We start from the raw sequence: 24,490 nt of genomic DNA on the forward strand, positions 1-24,490 counted from the left end.
CAAAAGCTAAAAACAAAAATTGCTCTTTTATACTCTGCCCTCCTGATATAGTTTAATAACATGTCCACTTGCAGATCACTGTATTAGATTGAAATGACTTTGCACAAAAATTATTTTGTTATCACTAAATTAAATAGAAAGCTGGTTCGGTGTAATGGTTAAGGCATCAGACTACAGAATGCGGGAGACTGTGAGTTCCACTCCTGACTTGGCTATGAAGCCAATTGGATGACCTTGGGCCAATCATTGTCTCTGAACTCTAGGAAGCAAGTAATGGCAAATCACTTCTTAAATCTTGCCAAGAAAATTGCAGAGACCTGTCTAGGCAGTTGCCAGGAGTCAAGACTCACACATACACATACACACACACAACACTGATGAATGAAACATGACCTATAGTGACCTTCTACAGTCATCATAGTATACATAGAAATGAAGCAGTATTAATTTACTATTCTAATGAAATACTGATAATTATATACCAAAAACTCTGAGGTCAGTAAAAATAGCACTAACTCCATGGAATCATTTCTTGTCTTTATGCCTTTTGTAATAGAGAGATTTGCATCACTGACCAATCTTGGACAGTAATTTTAAGAGTTCCTAAACCAAGCCACAGCTCATCAGTAGAGCTAGGATTTTCCAGCTAGGAAGTCCCAGATATTGCAGTAGTAAGGCAAAAAGGGACCACTGGTTGAGATCTTAGGGAATCACTAACTGCTGCAGTCTGAACCTATATATGAATCAATAATAAGGCAATTCCTTAGTGTGCCATAAGCCACTGAAGGCATGGAAGAAAAAGTAACTCAGGTATGGCTATACCATTTACATGCACACTCCTATTCCTCCTTCTTTAATAAAGAGGCTGTATAACTATAAAATGAACGAGGCTGTATCACTTCAAATAAGAAAGCTCATCAAGTTCAACACTAGCACATAGCTTTTAAAAAGACTTCAAAGATGAACTTAATAAACTTTGTTGGGTTGTTCATAGAAATAATTTTAATAAACTATTATATAATTTTACCCATAGAATTGTATCTAAAATTGTAGCTGAGATCCAAATACAAGCTGGTGGGACATAATTTTTTTCTTTCCTTTGTCTTATTGCAATGCTATCCTCCTTGTGTGTAACTTAGTTTTCAAATCACAAATCTCAGTGTGTCCTCTAAATCAACAAGAACTATGAAAGAAAAATACTGATAGTACAGCAATTGTTTCTGGAATTTTCATTACGTTTACTCCACTATATCATCTGTATCCACAAGAGCAATGAAAATAATTATTTATTTATGATACTTATCCTGAATACAGGCAGTTCCCAGGTTAAGTAAGTTCAACTTAAGGGCAATCCTAGATACGAACAGGCTGCCTATAGGCAAAAAGGACAAAAATATTGCCCTTTTCAGAACTGACAAAACACTGAAGCCGGGCAATTCTTTCAGGAACTATTGAAACTATGTGTTTTTATTTTACAACATGTTTTCAGCAGTTTTTATTGGTTCCTAAAAGCATTGTGTAGCTTCAGGGCTTTACTGGTTCATGGAAGGACAACACGGTCTGCCATTTTTTACTAATAGGCAGCCCATTGGTAAGTAGATGTTCCAATTTAAATACAAATTTGGATTAAAGACAGAATTGGGGAATGGAACTTGTTCTTAATCTAGGGACTGCTTGAATCACAGATGCCAGCTAAGATAAACTGAGTAGCAGAATCCCATTTTGAATATGTAAAATGTATATGTATAAATCAGGAAATATCCACATATGAATAAATGCTGACATTCTTGATGGTAGGGGGAAATAGTAGATACAGGGATAATAGAGTACAAGTCAAGTACATTAACCTGTACAGTATTGGCGCAATATCAGAAAATATCATGGAAGTAATGATAACACCAATATGGATTATATACAAATAATCAACTGCATCACCAGTCTCTTTTGGACTATTTCTGTATCTATGGAGGGGATACAGAGGCAATTCTTGTTCTCTGCAGTAGTTACAACTGCCACAACTGCCAAATTAGCAAATGCTAAAAGTATGGTGGTACTAATGTTTTGCCCCTCTGCATGACTGTGAATAAATGCCACTAGTATTGATTTTGCAGTTACAAATACATTTTTTGAGTAAGCAAATATGCAGTCTATTAATAATAAAAATAGCTGGTATTTATATAAGATTTATTAATGATGATATGATTCACAATTTTTATTACTTCTGTCCCTTGTTGCATCCATGCATATGGTATATATCACACATATCATTCTATAGATGGGGCAGTAACATACTGTCCATCCTTTATGCTAACCTGAATAATGAGGTACACAGACTGTATCAGTTTATTCAAAATACAGCTTCATGAGTCAATAATGAGGAAAGTATCCAGAAGAGGAAGTATTAAATGCTTTAGGAAACATGAACTAGAAGTTGTGCTTCACCTAAAAGGAAAGCATTATCTTTTGTATAATACAATTCTTTGTCAGAACCAAGCTGTACAGCAGGGAACAGACAAGAGATAATACTTACAACTGGTTGATGGGCTGTCAACCACGTCCAGATCCGCTCTCTGGAAGCCGTGCATCTGGCATGACGAATGCAGCGTCGACTTGATGGCTCTCTCGTGGGCGGTCAGGACAATGGCCGAGGGCCTCCCTGGGCTTCTGGGACTAGAAATGGACCTCCGCATGAATGCCAATTTGTCTTTGGTCCTTCTTTTCATGTCATCCCATCTGTGCTTAACATCTTTTACAGATCTGGGAACATGGCTCACTGATGTGATTTTTCTGGCTATTATTTCCCAGATCTTGTCCCTGTCTACATAAGATAGGCGTATTGTCTCCCTTCCAAACAGCCTGGCTTCGTTCCGAGTCACTTCAGTGACCAGAATGTCCAGTTCTTCCCTGGAGAACTTGGGCTTCGTCTTTCGTACAGTCATGCTCCTTGGGTTCAATATCCCACAAAGGATAAATGGTAAAAGGAAATCAATGTGATATACTCAGGCCACTAAAAACAAGAAACATGTCCCACTGTACATTAATATCCAAGCTTGATGAGCTTCCTCTCAAGATAATGCCTTCCACTCTTACACAAGCATAGAAAGTCAGAAGATATTTTGTTTGTAAAACAGCAGTCCTCTTAAGTTGGTGCGGAACAAAGATCACATGCATCATATTTTGTGCAATCTTTGCATGTAAATGAACAGGTATTTGGAGGCTTTGTTTGTTCTTGGAGAAATTTAATTATCTTTGGCAAGAAATGAAACAACTGCCAAATATTCTGATAAAAAAACAACCAACAACAATTCTAGGGGCTAAAAATTACATTTACTGATTCATGTAAAAATGGACCCTGAAGATATTTACCACAGGGCAATGACTCAAGAGACCAAATCGATTAAACACATAACACCAAATAAATAAATAAAACCAGCAAGGGTATTCTGAATTTTCCACACTGAGAATTTTCCAAGATTAGCAACTGTTTCTCCTCCTTGATTAAATGATGTTTGCTTCTTTCATGGAAAACAATGAAGTGTCTTTCTGTTAAATAGATTAATCAATGTTCACCTGATATTGCAAGCAGTTTCTAACAGACAAAAGAAAATTGAGATGCTAAGAAGAACCATGGCTACTTTCAAAATTTACAACTCTGTTTGGGAAACGGGGAAAATCTGAGAACTTGTGATATTATCTGCAAGAAATATTCACACAGCAAATACATAGTGTTTTGTAATCTGATATAAATTCATTGGGCTTTGACTGACATTTCATACTAGACAAATTTAGCAAATATCCTATAACTCACAAATACAGTAGTTTGCTAAAAAGTCTTCTTGATCCAACCATAATGTTTATCACATGTCTATGACAAATATTTAACCAGAAAAGACTCTTTCCATATTTATGAAAAATGCAATGTTGTATTGCTCAAAAATGTGACATTTTAATAACATATAACCATTCCCCACAAATAAGCAGATAAACTAGCACAGAATACACTTATCCCACGATAAACGCCAAGCAGCTTAAATTATATCAACATGTGCTCTAGGAGCCCCAGAATAATTCAGAAAGTACCATATTGTATTTTGTCAAAATACTGCATTTTTGTTGAAATTTATATCCATTATAACCATTTTTTTTCCATCACACCAGACCTTCATTCAAAGCTAAGTTAGTTTACTCAGAAATAAATTACATTTTAGTAATGACTTCTTCAGGAACTTACGGTATTTTAGAAGGCTTGGGCAGTTCTAATTTGACCATAATTGCAAGTGCCACGAGGTAGGACTCATCAATTTTACTGTCATTATCTGCAGTATCCAAAGAGACCGTGAAACTCAAATAATAAATAATAATAAACCTTTATTGTCAAAGTACATGTGTACATTGAGATTAGTTGAGCTTCCCCCCGTGCTCTCTCCCCCCAACACACAGTGACAACAAACCCTCCATCCTACCACACCATGTGAACCAACTACACCACACACCGGCCTCCCAAGTCAATTCTGCATAGGTTCACAGAGATTATATCCCATTTAAAAGCCTAACAGCCCACGGATAAAAGCTATTTTTCAGCCTGTTGGTACGGCTGGCTATACTCCTATATCTCCTACCGGATGGTAGGAGAGTAAAGAGATACCGTCCAGGGTGTGAGTCATCCCTGAGAATCTTCCTCACTCTTCCAAGGCAACGAGCCCTGGTGATGTCATCCAGTGGTGTCAGGGAACAGCCCACAATGTCTTGTGCTGTGCTCACTACCCTCTGTAATACTTTCCTGTCCACGGCTGTCAGACCAGCATACCAAACCACAATACCATACGAGAGGACGCTCTCTATAGTAGACCGGTAAAAGAGGGTCATTAGCCGTTGTTCTACCCTGTTGTTCCGCAAGACCCTAAGAAAGTGAAGCCTCTGTTGGGCCTTTCTAGCCACCTGGGTTGTGTTAACTTTCCAGGTCAGATCTTCACAGAGGTAGAAGATGTATATCCTAATATTTCAATTTTTAATTTAGCAAAATAAAATGTAAGAAAGGAAGGAAATCCATGCTTTTGAATACTTTGACCATCCTGAGGCAGCAGAAGCCATAAAAAAAGCTGTTCTAGCATTACAATTTCAAATCCAGGCAATATCTTTTTTTTAAAAACGGTTCCCTTCTACGTTTATGTTCCTGTCAACATCATCAGTAACCATAAATTTGTTATCATATTCCAATGAGAGAAGGTAATCCATATTTCTCTTTAGTAGTAGCATATTTCCCTACCTAATATTGCAGTTTAAAAATCCAGTAGCTTCCTTTACCTATCATGTTACCTATTTTTAATAATGTGACACAAGCATTTTTAGAAAATAAGACACAATGTTCTGCAAGCCTATTACAACTTGAAGATATTTGAAATAAAGTAGAAAGGTAGCAAACTAAAAAGCTAGAATAAAACTGTTTCCCATTCGACTGCAAATTTCAATCAACATTATACCAACAAATTGTTAGCGCCGACAAGTGTTACAGAACTCAACAAACTTGAGAGGGTAACCTATAAACAGCTCCACTATTTCCACTATGTTTTGTTGGAGCCAGGCTATTCAATTGGATATTCTTTTAACACTGTGGAAAGACATTTAAAAATGGCCACTGTAAATGAAGATTAATTATTATTATTAGTAGCCTCAGTATACTGATTTTATGTGAAAAGAAAAAAAAAAGGAGGGAGAAGAGAAAACTGACATGAAAAATCCTAGATTACAGTATAGTATATGTCCAAGTGGTTGGAATATACAATAACACTTACAAGTCTCACAAGTAAAGTCTAATATCAATATAGATACATAGATATTTGCCTTAATTTCTTATTTTTAAAAATCTGATAAATACTTTTGATTGGCTACTTAGCTTCTTCTGTATTCCACTTTTACTATTATTATATTTGCACTCCAATTATATGCAGGCATGCTTACTCACAAACACTAAGTTCGATATGATTTCTATCGAAGTAAATCAAAATAATATTGTAAATTTCTATATAGAAGGAAATGTTTTGGTTGGTTTAAAAATAACAGGTGTTAATCTGATATTTCATATTAGTGTGCCACTTCATCTATTACAATACATCTTCAAGAAATACATGAATACATTTCTGATATATGTCTTCCTCGTAGGGACAGCTGGAAGTTATAAATCAAATTTCCCCAATGCTTACAATATAGATACAATAATTTTTATCCATATCATTGTTAAATTAATTAAAAGGTCATTAGTTTGAATATATACTGCTCAAAAAATAAAGGGAACAGAAAATAAGACATCCTACTATTAAATACAGTACATTGTGTTGTTTAAGTGTTCCCTTTATTTTTTTCAGCAGTATAGTATCTTCAAAGTGTTTTGTATTTTGCCATGAGCCATCTACCATTTGAAATAATCTGTAGCACAATTGTACACACCAATCCAACCACAAGAACTAGGTATATATCAAGACTAATTTAGGGAATAAAACAATGACAGCACATTCCTGACCAGTTTGTTCTGTTCTTCATGAGCAGAGTTGTGAAATACTTTACTTAAAGTAGGAATAGTTAGATGTTTTTGTAAAAATCAATGAGAGGTAATAGGAGAGTTATCAAACTGAAATTTGTGGATGTGTTTTAAGTTGCAGAAATGATACATCTGCTCTACTTGTCCCACTGTGCCATTAAGAACAAACATAAAATAGCCAATAATCCTAACAAAAAGGACCAAACAAGTTTCCTATGACAGAATTTTTTCCATTTCTGTTCTGATCTACTAGCAAATGTTTTTAAATTTATTTTAATACACATAAAAGGTAAATATAACCAAAATATAGAAATCACTTGTAAATCACTGCAATGATTTAGAATGATCAAGGTCTCTTTTTGTCCCCTATAAAACTCTGCTCTTTTGTACAAAAGATAAACAGAATATTTGAAAGAAAATTTATCAATGAAATTAAAAATCAAGTCATACATAATCAATTCATTTTCAAAAACTGAAAACGGGGAAGTGTATTCTTTCTTTTTACAGATGCAAATTAAAAACACACAGGGGAAATTATATATAGGAAACAGACTTACCTCATCCAGTTTGAGGTAGTCTCATCTGTTCCATCTATGGATTTATAGTGGTTGTTCTTATCAACAATCTGAAAAAAAACCACATACATTTATAACAAAGTTAGGATCATACAGAATAAGGTAATTAAATAAGTGTAATCTTTTAATTTTTCATTCTTTGTACAATATTACCTATTTGTTTCTTGGAGCTCACCAAAAAAAATTCATCTGGAAGACAGCTGGGCTTTGCAGCCTGCAGAACTATGTTTTCTTGTATGAAAACCTTACTCCTGACTTCCAGGTTTTACTTTGTTCTTTACACTTTAATCTTTGCCTGAAGATTAATTGTATGAGGAGCTTCTTAATTACACACGGTCTTCTTATAGCTAAACTATAGGCACTCGTTTTTTTTTTAAACAAATATGTTTCAGATGTTAATCTCACTGATTCCTTAAATAATCACCTAGCTGAGAATACTCACCAGCCAAGAGAAAAATCCTGCTGACTTGTCCTGACTAGACAGCTTCCCTTCATATGGTCCAAAGATGCGACCTTTGGGAATAATGTCACTTACGCAGCGCACATCTCGTTCCCCATTTGGCTCTTTGATCACTTCCATGCCAGGAGGGATCGTGAGCACAGCTCGTTCAGGGATGCCAATGGGTACTGGAGCATCAGACACAAACATTGGTGGGCCATGATTTGGACATTCATCTACAAAGTACTCCTGGCACGACTCACAAACTATAGAAAGAGGAAATGACAAGAATGAGTCCAGCCCTCCTAATCTTGCTAAGGATGCCAGTAAAGTATTTTGAATTTAATTTTAATTTTCAAATTAAACTTTCTCATGCTTTGATCAAAATTGTAAACAAATTACCAAAAATATCTAGGGATTTTTTTTTCTAGTAAAAAGTAATTCCCAGCCAGATAGGTACATCTTTTTGAGTCAAAGGTTATGTATTCAGCAAGGATTTCAGCTCATTGCAATAGGAAAGCAAATGTTTGCTTCCTGAATGAAGGTATAATTCACAAAAACTTGCCTAAAAGAATCAGATATCTTTTAATCCAACCATTCCTAGAAGCAGAAGCAAACAACTGTAGTTTACCACAACTACTATGTTTGTATCACCCTTACTCCACAGCCAAAAGTAAGGAAATAGTATAGTATGAGTTAAGGCAGGAAAATGTGTATCGTGGTTGCTGTGGAGGCTCTTTGAAGCAGAGATTATTCCTGGCCCAATGAATATTTATTTATATTTAAAAGATGGAAACACATGAGAATTAGTCCCAATAGTTCACATTTACATCATAACTTGTAAGTAAATTTTCTGTGTATGAATTATCTCTTTTTCATAATTACATATCAGGCCAAGGTTTGCAATTAATCCATTAGTACTGCATTCCTTTCATAATTTTCTGAGGTTTTTCAATAGCTCCAAGGCTTGATTTTTAAAAATCTCTTTTATGGAAATGCAAAAAGCAGCTTTGCCAGACTGCAACTGAAGAAATTTACTAGTGGCTCTGAAGTACTTCTTATCTCTTATTTTATTGCAACTTCATACCCTTGTCAATATAAAATTGGAGATAACACATATATGTAAATAAAGAGGTAGCTATTCTGGCAAGATCAGCACTGTGGGAATCATATAAGAACAGTGACATTGATTATAACTTTTTGAATCAAAACAAGAATTCAAAGCAATACTATGGAGGAATCAATATAATTTTCTTTGCATATTGTCTCAGAACAATGCCAAGTTTTGTTTAAATGTAAATTTGAGCATAAACGTGAAGAGATATATTTAATGCTTTCTAAATTGGAACCCCAATTATTACCCAAGTGAGATAAAGATTCTCTACTTCTTTCTGTTTCAGTAGAAGAATCACATGAACATTTGCTTTAAAATCTTAAGTATGCCCATTCTCATTACAAAATAATTACTAAAAGTGTTAATATGATCCTGCTCGGAACTCAAAGGAAAGAAAAGAGAGCAAGCAGCACACATTTAATGGTTCCCATATGGGAAATTTTATAGATGTTGCCGAAACCAGAAATAGAATGTCGGACAACTTGGAGATCATAAAACAAAAATGTTTTTTCTTTAAAAAAAATTCTTTACTGCATGCTTTAGGCTTACAGTATAATTCTGTGGCACAAAATGGAGAAAATGTTTTGTTTCAAATGTTGGACAAAATCACTGCATTCTGGAGGTTCTGCTCAATCATTTCAGGCCAGACAGAAGTAAACCTAGAATGTGTTAGGCTGCAGAGTAAATAAAATCTGGAGAAGAAAAATTTGATGTGTTATCATCCTCTCTGCTCCTTCAGTATTCCCGGCATAGAACATTCCACAAGTTTGCCCATATTTCTACCACCTTCTCTCCTTCCCTCAGTTGCTGCTAAACTTTCAGGACAACAGGTTGCTTACCTCCAATTTTTTATGCCCTTGGCTTTTTCCCAGTTCCATACATGGATGTAACTATCCCAAATATATATGTTTCATTTTAGGCATGGACAAGCCTAAAACAGCTGTAACAAACATTTTGCACATCTCTATTGGACTTCATATACTGTGTAGGGTCATACTGACAAACAACCTTAGGAATGGTGAGGAATTTTTTTTTCTGGTTGACTTTTCCCATACTAAATCTATTAAATTGAAATAACTGTTTGGTCACAAAAGTTTTTTTCTGTTTCTTTTTTAGTAAATTTAATATTTTGCTACATTCTTGCCATAGGATTCTTGTGATTTTTTTTTTTTAAAAAAAAACTAAGATGAAGAGCAAGGATGTAAATTTAAATAAAAACAAGCCACATTACTTATGTCCCTCTTGATAAAAAAAAATAAAATTAGCTCTTTTATGATCTGTCTCTTCTACTCTGGAAAGAAACATTTGCAACCAAGCATAGAGAGCACTAAGGGCTTTGCAGATTAAACATAAAAAAGTCACGTCAGCCAGCATTATGGACAATAATAATTTGAAAATTAAAGTCAAATCTGTCTGAGAAAGTTTGCCATGTTTCCTCTGATATCTACATGTATGGCAGACAAAGACTGTCTTGCTGAGTCTTTTGAAAACTCTGTCCTTCAAATTTTCTTATATCTTAGCTAATTTTATGGATTTAAGGCATGCTGAATATAAAATTGCCTCTTGGATATAAGCTATATTATTTAATAGTTAAAAATATGAAACTTTTAACTTTAGGGTTAGAAACCTTTTCAGATGCTGTTGCCATCATATAATTAATTACAGTATTGTGGCATCAAATAAATATTTTAAAAATTAATTTTGAAATAGCCTGAATCTTTCCAAGTAATCAAATATCATGAGCATTATGAATATTTGCTTGAACTATTTATGAGTTTTCATGTGAGACAGTCAACATCTTATAAAGTTTGGCAAATTTGGAAAAAATATAGCTTTTTAAAAATTAATTGTAGAAAAAACTAATCGTAGAATCCTAAGAGGAGAAATATGGACAAAATGCCACACAATCCTACTTTAGTTTTACTATTGTCGTTTAGCAACTGTGACCTTTCTACTGACTGTATTTTCTATTCTAAAAGTTTAATACTAGAATGGTTAGATCACCAATAAGATACTTACACCAGAAATCTACCTGCTGAAAACTTTTGGACATGACCAACTCCTGCTTTCCTTTTAGCTTTTTAGGCTCCACATCCACAGAGTGAGAGTCAAGCTTTTGAGAGCTGACAAAACAAGAGAAGACATGTGATATTCTACTATAGAAAATGAAGTAATAGAAATTAGAACAAGTATATGTTTTTGTTTTAGAGTGGCTGGTTGGCCTAGAAGTGGAGTTCTCGTCTCACAATCTGGAGATTGTGCATTTACCGGTAATCCTAGGTAGCGGCAGATATTTCTCTCTTCGGCACAAAGAGAAAATATCTACTATTAGCTCCATGTAGGAATCAGGAAGGGCATCCAGCCAGTAAACGTTCAGCTCCATTCAGTTGCCCTGACTATAGCCTGATGCAAGGGATTACAGGATCGTTAAAAGAAAAAATATATATTGTTTTAACCCTGAGATTAAAATTAATTTCCTGCTTGGCTTTTAATTTTTTGTGCCAATTTAGTCACTACCTATTTGAAAATATTTTTGAATTCTCATTCCTTGGAACTTCTCTTGAGCAAACTATCAAATCAATTAGATGTACTGGAGTCCTGGCACCAGGTCTACACATTTGCCCAAATTTCTGAAGGAAATTTGTAGACTTGATGCCAAAACTTCAGTACATTTAACTATTTTCAAATGGCTTTGCTTCCCTTTTGCTTCTTAAGCAACAAAAAAACCTCAACACCAGCAAACATGTTTTTCTATTGTCCTGCATTTATTCTGACTTGCTATTTTAATTCCTTACAGCATGGGTGGGCAATTTCTCATAGTGTGGGATATATAGAGACAATAAAGGAAAGGGAAGAAGACTATCTCAGAAGAAGGCTTTGTTGCCACATTTATTATAATCATTTAACAATAGACAGCCTTCACCAAAAACCATGATTTAGTACTCAACTATGAACCAAGCCATCAGTCATTCAACATCAGGCCTTCTTCTCAACTCTGCCCTATGCTGAATCCCTCTCTTACAGAAATACAAAGAGGTATTTATCCCAGTCACATTTTCCACACAGTCTGCCATGAACAGGTGTTCTATTCTTTCTCTGTACAAGAAGATATATTATTCCCCTTAACCCAAGTTGCTATATCAGGTTGGGAAGAAATAAATAGCTTTAGTACCAGATGCTGAACAAGCCACAGGGATATAGGGGGAAAAAGATGTTTTCAAAGCACTGACAATCTTATAATAAATGTTAATATCTTAAACAGCTTGAACATAATTTCCAAAATGCTTTTACAGGGACAGGGTTGCTATTTTGGTGGAAAGTAGAAGGCAGAAGCATTATGTGTATTTTGCCTTGATTAGACAAAAAAAATAAAGGTGGTACATAAAAATCCAACAAATAAATGCCATGATGTGACTTACACTCGTGTCCAGTGTTGGGAACTACTTATGACTGAAGCTGGGGCACAAATATGAAAGGTCAATATTTACACTGTAACATTACAATGCATTTATCACCCTTATTTGTCTTTGCGGTTTTGCACGGGATTCTTATATTGATGGTGAAAATTAGAAACCCAAAGGCTCTTACCCAAATTGTCCATATTCTTCTTCCTGGCACGGAGAACATGGTTCTGTCTTGATTGTTACCATTTCTCCCAAGCAATCCTTTAGTTTTTCAGTCATGTTCTATAAAAAAAAAAAGTAAAGGTAAAAATATAAATGTGCATTTCAAAACAATGTTTTTCCTAAACAGATCCTGAAAGAAACTGATTCTCCAGCTGATATGACATTAGATATTAGCATTCAGAAAATCTGTTCCTTTGTCTTTTAAAAACACTTCTCTCACAGTAATGGTATATGCATCAAAAAGGACCAAGAATCAACACAAATTCCCTGCTCAGTTTTGCTATTTTATTCAGGCTTCATATCAAATTTTTGGTAATTTTTTTTTATATTATCTTAAGCAGCGTAGGAGCCGCTGCAGCTCCTGATGTCTGATTTCTTGTAAGCTTTTAACACTTCCATTATACAACTGACATTTTTCAAGGACTTGCGAATATGTCTACATGGTTGGAACACTTTTAACTTATCTTCTCTAGTCTAAATATTTCCATAGTATTCAATCTGCAAAAAAACAAACAAACAAAACAAATAATAAAACCAGAATTATCCATTGGATTCCTGAACCTCTTTATTTTTAGAGCTGCTTCTCTTCCATATACAGCAAGAGAAGATTGGGTTTGAATTCCTTAGGAACATAACACTAAACGCAGTACAATTTTTAAAAAAATTGCACTACAGCAGAAAGGAAGATCACACTGAATTATGATGATTCCTCAACTTTAATTTGGGGGCAGGGGGATGTTTTGTTTCATTACTGACTTTTTTGTGAAGCGACAGCAAGCTTCTTAAAGACTTAATTTTACTTTCAGGTCAATATATTTATTGCACCCATAAAAAGCACCCCAAACAAACATTTCAGTAACTCTTTTAAGTCAAAGACATTTGCAGAGGCTCTTAGAATACAACAACCCAACTTAGCCTTGAAGCTCTTAGCCTTAATCTCAAGGCTGCCTTTTTCTCTTTTCCCAAAATCTTTATGCCTTCTTTGTTTATTCAAGCTCAGGGATAGTCAACACCCCATTTTTGTTCCCCAGAAATCATATCTGACCAGTTAGTTCAAACTGTTTGATATGTTACTTCTATCTGAGAAGGGATTAAGAGAAAGACATGTAATATAAACTCCCAAACGTGCTGCCCTACCCCTCCAAAAGAAATCAAGGGAAGGAAATTCTGGTTTCATCCACCTTGATCATCATTCCCACCCAATGATGGGATCACAGGTACCCCAGTGATTCTACTTTGTAGGTTTGCCATAATAAAGAGTCTGCATCGCTGCAGTCACATGATCAAAAATTGGGCACTTGGCAATTGGCTTGTAGTTGCAGCATCCAGGGGTCATGTGATCTCCATTTACAACCTTCCCTTGACAGCTTCCCAGAACAAAGTCAATGAAGGAACTGGATTTGTTTAACAACCCTTTTATTGCAGTGATTTGGTTAATGACCATGTCAAAAACGTTGTAAAATTAGGTACAACTCATTTAGCGACCCCAACGCTTAGCAACACAAGTTGCAGTCCCAATTGTGGTTGCATATTGAGGACTACAAGTATTACATTCGCTGTTAAGCCTGGGGCTGAGTTATGAATCATTAATTTATACCTCAACATCTATGTCCCTTCCTGGTTCACAATTAAAATGTTAATTTCATAATGCTGTAAATGTCAGTCCCAAAGAACCAAGAACAAGAGGTAGGGTTACTTCTGAATAGTTCTTTATTGTTGTTCACCTACAAACAGAAACTTTGCCAGGCTAAGGCAATTATCTGCCTATACTCTATGAACTGCTAGAGAGGAGCTCTTTTAACTTTCTTTCTGCTGACCAACCTTCAAAGATCTACCGTCTCATTTACCCTCTGGGAAAGAGCCCCTCCCTCCGGCAACTCTGAACTACATTCCATCAAAGTAAAAAACCATATTATGTGAACTATTCATTTTTTTTTACTTTGATCCAATTTTGTTTTAATTGCCATTGTTGCATGTATTAGTTTATGTTTTAATAGTAAAAATAAATATTCAATAAAATTGTTTTGAATGTCTACTGAGAGTACCACGTCTATTAATAATAATGAAGAGCCTTTTGATAATTAAACAGTGCAAGCTTTCACAATTCAGAGTTTACTTCATCAGACTTCATCATCTGCCTGCATGAGAGAGAGAGAGAGAGAGAGAGAGAGAGAGAGAGAGAGAGAGAGAGAGGGAGGGAGGGAGGGAGGGAGGGAGGGAGGGAGAGAGGAAGGAAGACAATGAGAGAGAGTGAATGAGTTGTGGAGAGGAAGAGGGGAAGAAATAGTTAAAAAAGAAATGAAAGATAATGTGGATTATCTATAAACAAAACAGCAGTGTTTGATAGAGACATTCTCCTGCTTTGTAATTAACACATATAGTTAGATAAGAATTTGTAGTCCTTCCACAATCTCAGAAAAATATTTTATCTTCATGAATTCTAATCCTATTGCTTTGCACTGAAATCAGTCTTTGTAATTCCTGGTGTGTTCACTAATCTTTTGCTAATTCCACCAGGCATGCTAAATGTCAACATTCATCATTCTAAATTTCCCCAGAGAGTACACAAAGTTAGATATATTATGCCCATTTTAATATAGAAAAAGCTGGTAAAAACAAAGGACTTGATGACTGGAATATTGCTACTATAAGCTCCTTCTCTCATTTACTCACTCATGGCCCTAAAATTCTAAATGATTAAAAAAAAAGGTTTTCTCTTGAGTTCTCACAGTACCATAACTTTGGTAACTTTCAGAAACTGAGAAAAAAGAGGTTAGAAAGTAAGAAATGTTATGACTGGATTTGAAAAGAGTATTTTATCTTGGTAGAGTAATTCATTAATTAAAGTGTTTTAATTCTCCTTTTTGACTAAAACACAAACAGAGTTAATAACTAAAACAAGAATTTAGATGCTATCTATATTTAAAATCATAATTAAAAATATACTACATACAGTCAAAATATCAATCAGAAGGTTAGTATGAACCAATTAATTGCACAACTAAATAAAACAAAAGCCAAAGGAGGAAAAAGTTCATCTTTCCAGTTTACACCTGGAAGAGAGCAAGAAGAACAAACTTCAGATTGAGCTGAATTCCATTAAAATGTAACTGGCCCATGAAAAAGAGCTCATTCTGTGTGGACAGTTGAACAGCTTCATTAGTGATAGGGAACAGAACTTGAAGGAAAAAGTTTCTAGCTGCCTTACAAACTGGGCATATAGTATTCACATAAACTAGAGTTTTCATGTACTTTGGTCTTAAGCCATTTAGGCATTTAACATGTAAAACTAGCTCCTTGAAAATACAAAGTTAGATCTGGAAACCAACTAATAACCAGTGCAATTAAAAAATATGCTGTCCTTTAGAGTCAGTCAAGATCCAAATGCAATATTTTAGACCAAATTGTAACTTCAAAATTATCTGTAAAGCAGTTCCACATAGAGACTATTACTGTGTTTACCCCAAAATAAAATCCAGTCTTATTTTATTTATTTTTTTGCCTCCAAAAGAGTCACAAGTCTTATTTTGGGGGGGGGGTCTTTTCCACAGTTACACCTCGCAGCAGTGGCACTGACAGTCCCGCCCAGCCAGCCCACTTCTTCTGCGGCCAAAGGAAATGCCTCTGCAGCTGAGAATGGAGCTCCAGTCTGCATTTTGCCATCAGAGCCCTTCTGGAAAGGCCTCTGCAGCCGAGAAGTGAGCTACAGATTCAATCCATAGCTCAGTTCTCAGCTGCAGACGCCTTTCAAGAAGGTCTCTGATGGCAAAATGCAGACCAGGGGGTGCCGCAGAAGAAGTGGACCAGTGAAGTGAGGCAAGTGTTGATTGATGGGAGGCCTAGCTACAATGATAAGCAAGTGCAGAGTGCTTGGGGCAGCTCCACCCCCACCCCCCCAAGCTTGATTTTTAGATGTGCACCTCACCCCAAAACTAAGGCTTATTTTTGAGGTAGGGCTTACTTTTGGGAAAACACAGTACCATAATTTATAATAACAAGAAGATGGATCACTCTGGGAACATCATTAGGCTATACAGAAATAGTTACAATCAGTCAAAGTTGAAAGAATGTTTCTGGTGCTAAAGCTCGTATCTGTGCACCAAATAGCAAACCCGTGTTGAGGACCATATTTAAATCTAAATAAATACTAAGGTCTGGATCAGCCTTGCTATTTTTCAAGAGTAGTTCTTTCACAATCATTTTGGCTTATTAAATCTCATTCAAATCAGACAAGACATCTATAGACATACCAGCTGTAGCTGGATTGAGATTTACAGCTATGCATCATCTGCATACTGATGACACTCCATATTATATTCCATGATAACATTTTTAAATTCTTTATGTAAATATTAAACAGGATAGAATTAGTTACACCAAATGATACTGATCAGGGCTGCTAACAGATAAGTATCTGAACCTCTTAAAATGATGCTTCTCCTAACCTGTCTGATCAGTCATATTGACAGTGCATTCACATGGGTGCATTCACATCTAATATCTAATTCTTTCTACACATCTATCAAACAAAGTGGCCATGGCCATTTTGGTACTGACCCAAGGTCTGAAACCTGACTGAAGTAAATCCAGATAATCTTTTTCTCGGGAATTATGATACCACCATGCACTTTATGGTTTTACCCAGGAAAAAACAGAGACAAGAATAATTATCCAGCCTGTCAGGATCCAAAAAGCTCTTTTTCAGCTCTCAAGTAGAGTGGAATATCTCTGTTATTAAAGATTGGTTAACTAATTTTTGCACTCTGTCAATTCCCTCTCCCACCTTGAGGTCCAAAGGTTGTGGCTAAATAGTTAAAGACACATGCAATCCTTGATAAAACAATACATCCATCTGACAGCTTAGTGCTCTCCAACCTTAGATGACAGTCCTTACTCATAAGTAAGCATGACAGACAGTATTTTTAATGTAGGGGCAAATTCTCCTCTAAGCTTCTTGCTCACTTAACTGGGCAACCCTGCCTAGAATCCTGCTATGAGGTTCAGAAAGAATTTGTAAGAAATTATTTCAAGATGTTAATAGAAGGTGCTGGTTTTACACTTTCAAAAATCCTATCTCATTCAGGTTTGGTGCATCTGAGAATTACAAATTACTTTAGTAAGCATTAAAGATAATAGAATAAAAAGTCTATTACAGGGGTGTCAAACTCAATTTCATTGAGGGCCGCATCAGCGTTGCGGTTGCCCTCAGGGGGCCGGGGGGGTATGGCCAGGGTGGGCGTGGCCTACTGGGTGGGTGTGACTAGAGTGCGTATGGCCTACTGGGTGAGCATGGCCAGCTCTACATCGTTCACATCAAGGGTGCCTATGGGGGCCTGGGCAGGAGTGGGACAGATCTGAGGGTCTCTGGCAGAAGGAGGGTCTCTGGGCCAGGGCCAAGGCAGTGAGGGCTGTTCCCTCACTGTTTCCAGGATGGCTTCGCGGGCCACATGAAACCACTTCGCGGGCCACATCCGGCCCCCGGGCCTTGTGTTTGACATGTCTGGTCTATTATAATACTGCATTGATTTTGGCATGACACATAGCTTTATTTGTGGTTATTCTTACTTGTTGCAAAACTTTAAATTTTCCAACCTTGCTACAGTATTTAGAACAGGGTATACATGCATCTTTATTATTATTATTATTTTAGTTTCCCATCTATTTATAAAAAATAATAGTGTAAATATTTTGTGGGCAAATGCCGAAGACGCTGCACACTCTATAAAGGAAAAATAAAATCAGTGTATCAAAAGATATGCTGTAATTTATCTAGTGAAGACAATATCCAATAGTTGGATTACATTTCCCCGGAGATAGTGACTGACACTATCTCCTAAGAAGGTATGCAAAGGATTGATAGCACAGAGCATAGCAGTGATAAAAAGCAATGCTGACTGCAAATAAGCACTATGTACAGTGCCAAGACTCTTTGTCATGTTTTGTGATCATATTTATAGAAGCTTCATCATATCCCAGAGAATATTAGCAAAACAGCCACTTGTGGTATACTATACTTTCCTAATATTAATCACTGTTAAACTGAGCCTGAAATAAGGTAGGAAAAAAGACAAGGATTCAAATTATACACTTGCCAGTTGCTTTGCAAACATTCTACTTCCCATATGTATTTACTGTCCATGGAATTAGAAGACAGTGCCTGTTAAGATTCCTGGGAATTTCAGTCCTGCCACTTCTACAAAAAGAAATGCTGCATCCTGGCTACCAGCAGTTTGGCAGTTAGAGTCTCACGGGCTCAAGGTTGACTCAGCCTTCCATCTTTCCAAGGTCGGCTGTGAAGCAGTATATAAGTCTTAAAGGCGATTGCTATCCCTCTCTTCAATATTCTTACTGTATAGACCACTTTGGGGACTCTTGAACATTCTTTTGAAGAACTATTAACAGACAAGTCTTCTATAGTTTTACTTTGCCAAATTTTGTCATACATTTTAATACAAGAGAGGTATGGAAACCTTTCTGTATCAAGGACTGCAGCAAGCCTTATGTAAGAATCTATAATACATGGGATCAGAACCCAAATATCAAAGTTAGTCAAAATTTTTTAAAAATGTGTCTTACTGGCACAATAATTACTATTTGACAATTACTTGGGCATTGCAAGGACAGCTCTTACAAACCAGAGATTATGCAGTCTGTATAATCTTCCCCAAAGTTTTAAGATGTCTTTATATATTAAAGATGTCGCCGATGTGAGGAAGAATAGAAAATTCTAACTACATCCAATACTAGAAAAATGACTATATTTTTCATTATATTGGAAAACAAAAGCAAAAACAAGATATTTTTCTTATATTAAAATAGTGCGAGAATTTTGATAGCCAAGAATTGGAAGACACAAGAAATACCAACAGTGGAAGAATGGCAGACGAAAATGATGGACTATATGGAACTCGCTGAGCTGACCGGGAGAATCCGTGACCAGGGAGAAGAGTCGGTGGAAGAAGATTAGAAGAAATTCAAGGACTATTTGAAGAAATATTGTCATATTAATTAGTTTGAAATGGACTTGGAAGTGCTTATAGGTTGCAGTTTTAGAGTTTAATGTTTAGTATTAAGGATAATATGGAAGAATGATTGTTAAATGATAAGAAATTAAATATAGACATTAAATATGATTTAAAATTATGAAATGGAAATTGCTAATGATGATTTACGATGAAACGCAGATAGGGGGGACTTGAGGAAGTCACCTGAAAATGATTAGAAAGATTAAGAATAATGGAAGTTAAGTATTCTTTTTGTATTTTTGTTGATTGTATTGTTTATGTTATGTCTTGTTTTTTATATGTATTTTTTGTTTAAATATATGTTTTCATAAAAGCAATTAAAAAATGCTGCATTAAGCCTATTTCACATCATTTTATTCTAGTGGGTTCCAACCTGATGCTCTCTAGCTGAATACATTCATTCAGCATGTCAATGAAATAATCTTAACACTGACTAGGGTTCTTTTTTGTTTGGCCTATAGTGTTGTGAAAGACATCTTAAAAGGGGAATTAATTCATTAACATGTTATGAGGGTTGCATGAACACAGTTACTGTCTTCAGTTACAACTTGAAGAATCATTTTATGAAATCTGGAAAATGAAGTACAATACAGCAGGAGATATCCAGGATGAGAAAGGCCATATATCAAAGAAATTTACCATTCTATAAAAAACCACAATGTCCTGCCCTTGCTAATGCCCCATGATCAAGTATCCAAGGAACAAAAAGACTAAACGAAATGAGAGTTGGTACAACTCTTTATTAAATCCTTAATCTGAAAACTCTTGATAGCTCTGAGAGGCGTTTCAATTCTAAATTTAGTTTATAAACCAGATTGATGAAAATTAAAATAACTGTAATGCTTGCCTAAGGATCATTAACTTATCAGTGTGACATTCTTATCTGCCCTTTGCAAGAGGTTAACGAGGGAGCAGGGGCTACAGTATGAAATCCTGTTAGATGTTATGTTTACCCCTCCATGATTGGCATTGCCCCCACACAAATACCCCAAGATATTCAAATATTTCCTGTTAGAACTAGCAGCTGTCATCTGAATTCCAGGATGTACCTTAAGCATTCTGAGAAAGAAACCCAAGATTTACTTAGTGCTAAATGGTGTACAGAAATATGGTATCAATACAGAAGAAAAAATATAAGAAAAATTAGTTTCATGGAGACTTGGACTACACATACAACAATGCATGCAGAATATTTTAATAAAGTCTCTTTCAATTACATATTCTAATACTCCCAGGCTTTGAAAAGCCTGTAATAAAAATGCTACTATTTTTTAGAGGATCTCCCTGATCTAAATTGCTGTGAAATGTACTATGTACTCAACAACTGTGGGGTTTATGGGCACTATGGGGTTTATGGAAAAATAATACATTTGGTACATGGCTTTACTCTACCTGGGAATCTCTAGATACATTAGCCTTCATTTTCCTGAATTCATAAAATTATAGGAGTTGCAAAATCAGGCATAATCTTCTCTTAATGACTAATAATAAAAATATGGTAGTAGTGATTCATTAGGTTTAGAGTACATTAGTCAGGTTTCACTTCTTTGATTGAAGGCAGCTTTTAAAAAAAATATAGCTTAAGGATTTTTAAAAGTACTGCTATCAACTAATTCCACTACTTTGAAATGCTTCAAAATGTTCCCATCGATAGTAAATTCCAAAATTGAATGCTCTGGAAACAAGAGCAACTATGTTAACTTCATGCTGGTATTGGAATTTCCTCTCACTGATTTAAATAGGAGGGAATATTTTAACGAAGAAAAAAAATCAGGGGAAAAATATTCTGGCTCTCAATGAAGTTACTGAAACTGTAAGACAGCCTATTTATGTCTACCTAGGGATAGCTATCTTCTTGATGAGAAACTATCTGCGTCAGTTTCAGTGCTGTGCAGACTTGATCTTAATTAATGTGGCTTATAGCTAATAGGCCATTTATATGTAATTTTATTTAATACACAATTCATAACATGCAATATTATACCAATCGGGTTTCAGGCCCGGGTATATGGAGTCGTGGCTAGGGGGGTATTTGCCCAGGTTAGCCTGGTATGCCAGTTGCGCCCCTTTCTGGACCGAGATGCCCTACGTACAGTCACCCACGCACTCGTTACCTCCCGTATAGATTACTGTAATGCTCTCTACATGGGGCTGCCCTTGAAGACCACCCGGAGGCTTCAGTTGGTGCAGAGTGCGGCCGCGTGGGTAGTGATGGGAGCACCCCGATAATCCCATATTACACCCCTCCTGCGTGAGCTGCATTGGTTACCGGTTGTCCTCCGGGTGAGATTTAAGGTGCTGGTACTTACCTTTAAAGCCCTACATGGCTTAGGCCCGGGATACTTGCAGGACCATCTGCTGCCGGGAACGACTTCCCATCGCCCAGTGCGCTCACACAGAGAAGGCCTCCTCAGGGTACCGTCGGCTAGACAATGTCGGCTAACGACCCCCAGGGGGAGGGCCTTCTCTGTGGGAGCGCCAGCCCTATGGAACCAGCTCCCCCCTGAACTTCAGATGGCCCCAGATCTCCAGTCCTTTCGCCGCAGCCTCAAAACACTCCTTTTCCACCTGGCTGACCTGGACTGACAGGGATTTTAATTATGTTTTTAATTTTTAACTGTAATTTTTAACTTATTTTAATTTTAATTTATTCTACAGGGGCCATTAATTATTTATATATATATATATATATATATATATATATATATATATATATATATATATATATATATATATATATATATATATATATGTTTTCGTAGATTCTCGCGGGTGTTTGTATGTGTAGATCTAGAGTCTCGGGTTTCTTCCCGCGTTCCTTTCATCTTCAGAAAGTTGTGGCGACGTTTCGACGAAATCCCATCCGTCCTCATCAGGCCGGAGTGTTTCTCCTGCTGGAGTGTTTCTCCTGCTGGTAGCAGCAGGAGAAACACTCCGGCCTGATGATGACGGATGGGATTTCGTCGAAACGTCGCCACAACTTTCTGAAGATGAAAGGAACGCGGGAAGAAACCCGAGACTCTAGAACCTTGAAATAGACACAAATATTGTAGCAGTATCAAGGTAGTCTACTCCTTCATGGTTATATTTATAATGAATAAAATGGATAGTTTAAATAATATGGTAATTTATTTACTAATAAGGAGTTCATTAATAATAATGTTCAGGCCATAGGAATGGCTGATTGGCTTTTAGTAAGACTGCAAGAAAGAATAACATAAACAGATCTACATCAGATCAAACAAGAGATCCATCTGGTCCATAGTCACTCCCAAAGTGGTTAATATAAGTCTGCAAGCAAAAAAGAAGATATTATCACCCTCTAGTTTTGTTTCTGAAAAAAGGCTTATTTACCATCATAACCAGGAGACACTGGTAGCTTTTTCATCCATTAATTGAATGTTTTTAAAAACCCATTTAAAACTCGTTTGTAGCTCTTGCTGTATCTAAATGACTAAATTTAGCCACAAGCTCTTCTTTTATCAGTCATTACTCTCTGGCCGTACAACCTTTCTGGATGATGCAAGGTTTTAATGTAAGTGAAGAACGTATGTTTCTACATAATGCATAGCTTTGTACAATCACACTCCCCTCAAACTAAACCAAGCCCCAAGTTATCGTTTTTTCTGAGTATGGCATCCTTTCTGTCTTTCAGTTCATTTTGTTGACTTCGATCGCTCCAGTGGGTGACCTGAACGATGCACAACATACTGGCAGTTTTATTTTCCGTTCCTAAAATTCGCCAACACGGCATTTGCCCGTCTCGTGGACTATACGACATTCCGAAACGGTAGCAAGAGATTTCTGCCCACGCAAATCCTATTTTTTTAGTCCAAACCAAATCCATCTGCCTCATCGCCGAGCCAACGGCCTATAGCAGGGGTCTTCAAACTTGGCCCTTTTATGACTTGTGGACTTCAACTCCCAGAATTCCTCAGCCAGCCAGGCTGGCTGAGGAATTCTGGGAGTTGAAGTCCACAAGTCATAAAAGGGCCAAGTTTGAAGACCCCTGGCCTATAGGAATGACTACTGCACAGTCCTTGACCCTTTTTGCACGGAAGCCAAAATCCACTTTTTTTTTTGCATGGAGTCTAAAATCAGTTTACGCAGCAGCCAACTTCACTTCTCCGAGTGGGACATTTACTCCAAGGGAAGTAGAGCAAACGAGCCCAGCCCTCGACTTGGGGCACCTCCTCCTCCTCCCGCGGCGCTTCCAAAGTCACCCAGTCGCTTCGGGACCCCGCCCACACGTTCCCTCTGGGAGCGCGAACTGGTTTCCTCGGCCGCCCATTGGAGCGCGTCCACGTCACTCACCGGATGTAGTGTAACAGGGAAAGCGGGGAGAAGGAGAGGAGCAGAGAAGACGGTGGCGGCAGCAGCGGCAGGAGGGGAGGAAGGGGCCGGGCTGCGCCGATCTCAGCGCTCGCCCCACAAGGGAAGAGGGAAATCGAGGCAGCTATTTACCTGCCTGGCCGCGCCCTCCGCCGCCGCCGCCGCCGCTGCTGGGCGAGGACTGCCGAGCAAGCCCCTCCGTAGCAAACGGTCCCTCCGCCCGCAACGGCCCCCAGACCCCGAGCCAGCGCTTGCCCAGCTTCCTTCAACCCCGCCCCCCCCACCCCCGTCTGCGCTCCGCAGCCATTTTCGTCGCCACCTTGGCTACCGAAGGGCTGACTCACCTCGGCACTGCGGGGCCCTGGCTCGTCGTCCGGGGGCAGCCCAGCTTTCCTGGCGACCACCCGCTCTGCCACCCCCGTCGTCGCCTTCCTCCTCTTCCTCCCCCTCCTCCTCCTCCTGCGGCGCCGGCCCGGCCAGTCCAGCCTGGCTCGTTAGTCCCAGGCGAGGACGGGTCCCGGGGCCGGGCCGGGCGCGGTGGCAGAGGAGGAGGAGGCGGCAGCTGCGGCGGCTCCCTCCCTCCCGGCCGTGACCACCATCTTATTAGCACAGGAAATGACATGGCGAACGGAAGAGAGGGGCGTTCGGGGGCTGAGCCCGGGGACCCCCCGAACCCGGAGGAGGAGGGGAAGCGGCGGGGCTGGCGGGCGGATGGCTTGCAGGCCCAGCCTCGGCGGCCAGGGAGTCGCCCCCCCCTCCCCAAATGCTCCGCCTTGGCCCCTCTATTTTTCCACTGGCTCCTTCGCCAGCAAGCCCCACGCCCCCGTTTTTCTCCCCGCCATTC

At 37.7% G+C, this 24,490-nt stretch overlaps 1 protein-coding gene across 3 annotated transcripts in view; it reads right to left on the bottom strand.

Moving 5' to 3' along the window:
• Positions 1-24,217, bottom strand: part of PRDM11 (PR/SET domain 11) — a 48,747-nt gene extending 24,530 nt beyond the window's left edge. Inside the window, exons 1-5 of one of the 3 annotated variants that reach the window (XM_081314240.1) lie at positions 23,991-24,217; positions 12,252-12,349; positions 10,683-10,786; positions 7,553-7,815; positions 7,093-7,160 (exon numbers count right to left, since the gene is read on the bottom strand). In XM_081314240.1, the coding sequence (XP_081170366.1) occupies positions 7,093-7,160; positions 7,553-7,815; positions 10,683-10,786; positions 12,252-12,346 (530 nt within the window). In that variant the 5' untranslated portion in view covers positions 12,347-12,349; positions 23,991-24,217. Of the gene's footprint in view, positions 1-2,530; positions 2,604-4,231; positions 4,317-7,092; positions 7,161-7,552; positions 7,816-10,682; positions 10,787-12,251; positions 12,350-23,990 lie in introns of those variants that run through there. The other 2 variants (XM_081314241.1, XM_081314242.1) reach the window with 2 other exon arrangements.
• Positions 24,218-24,490: the final 273 nt, after the last annotated feature.

Source organism: Vipera berus (genome assembly GCF_964194415.1).
Source record: "Vipera berus genome assembly, chromosome: 1".
Lineage (NCBI taxonomy): Eukaryota > Metazoa > Chordata > Lepidosauria > Squamata > Viperidae > Vipera > Vipera berus.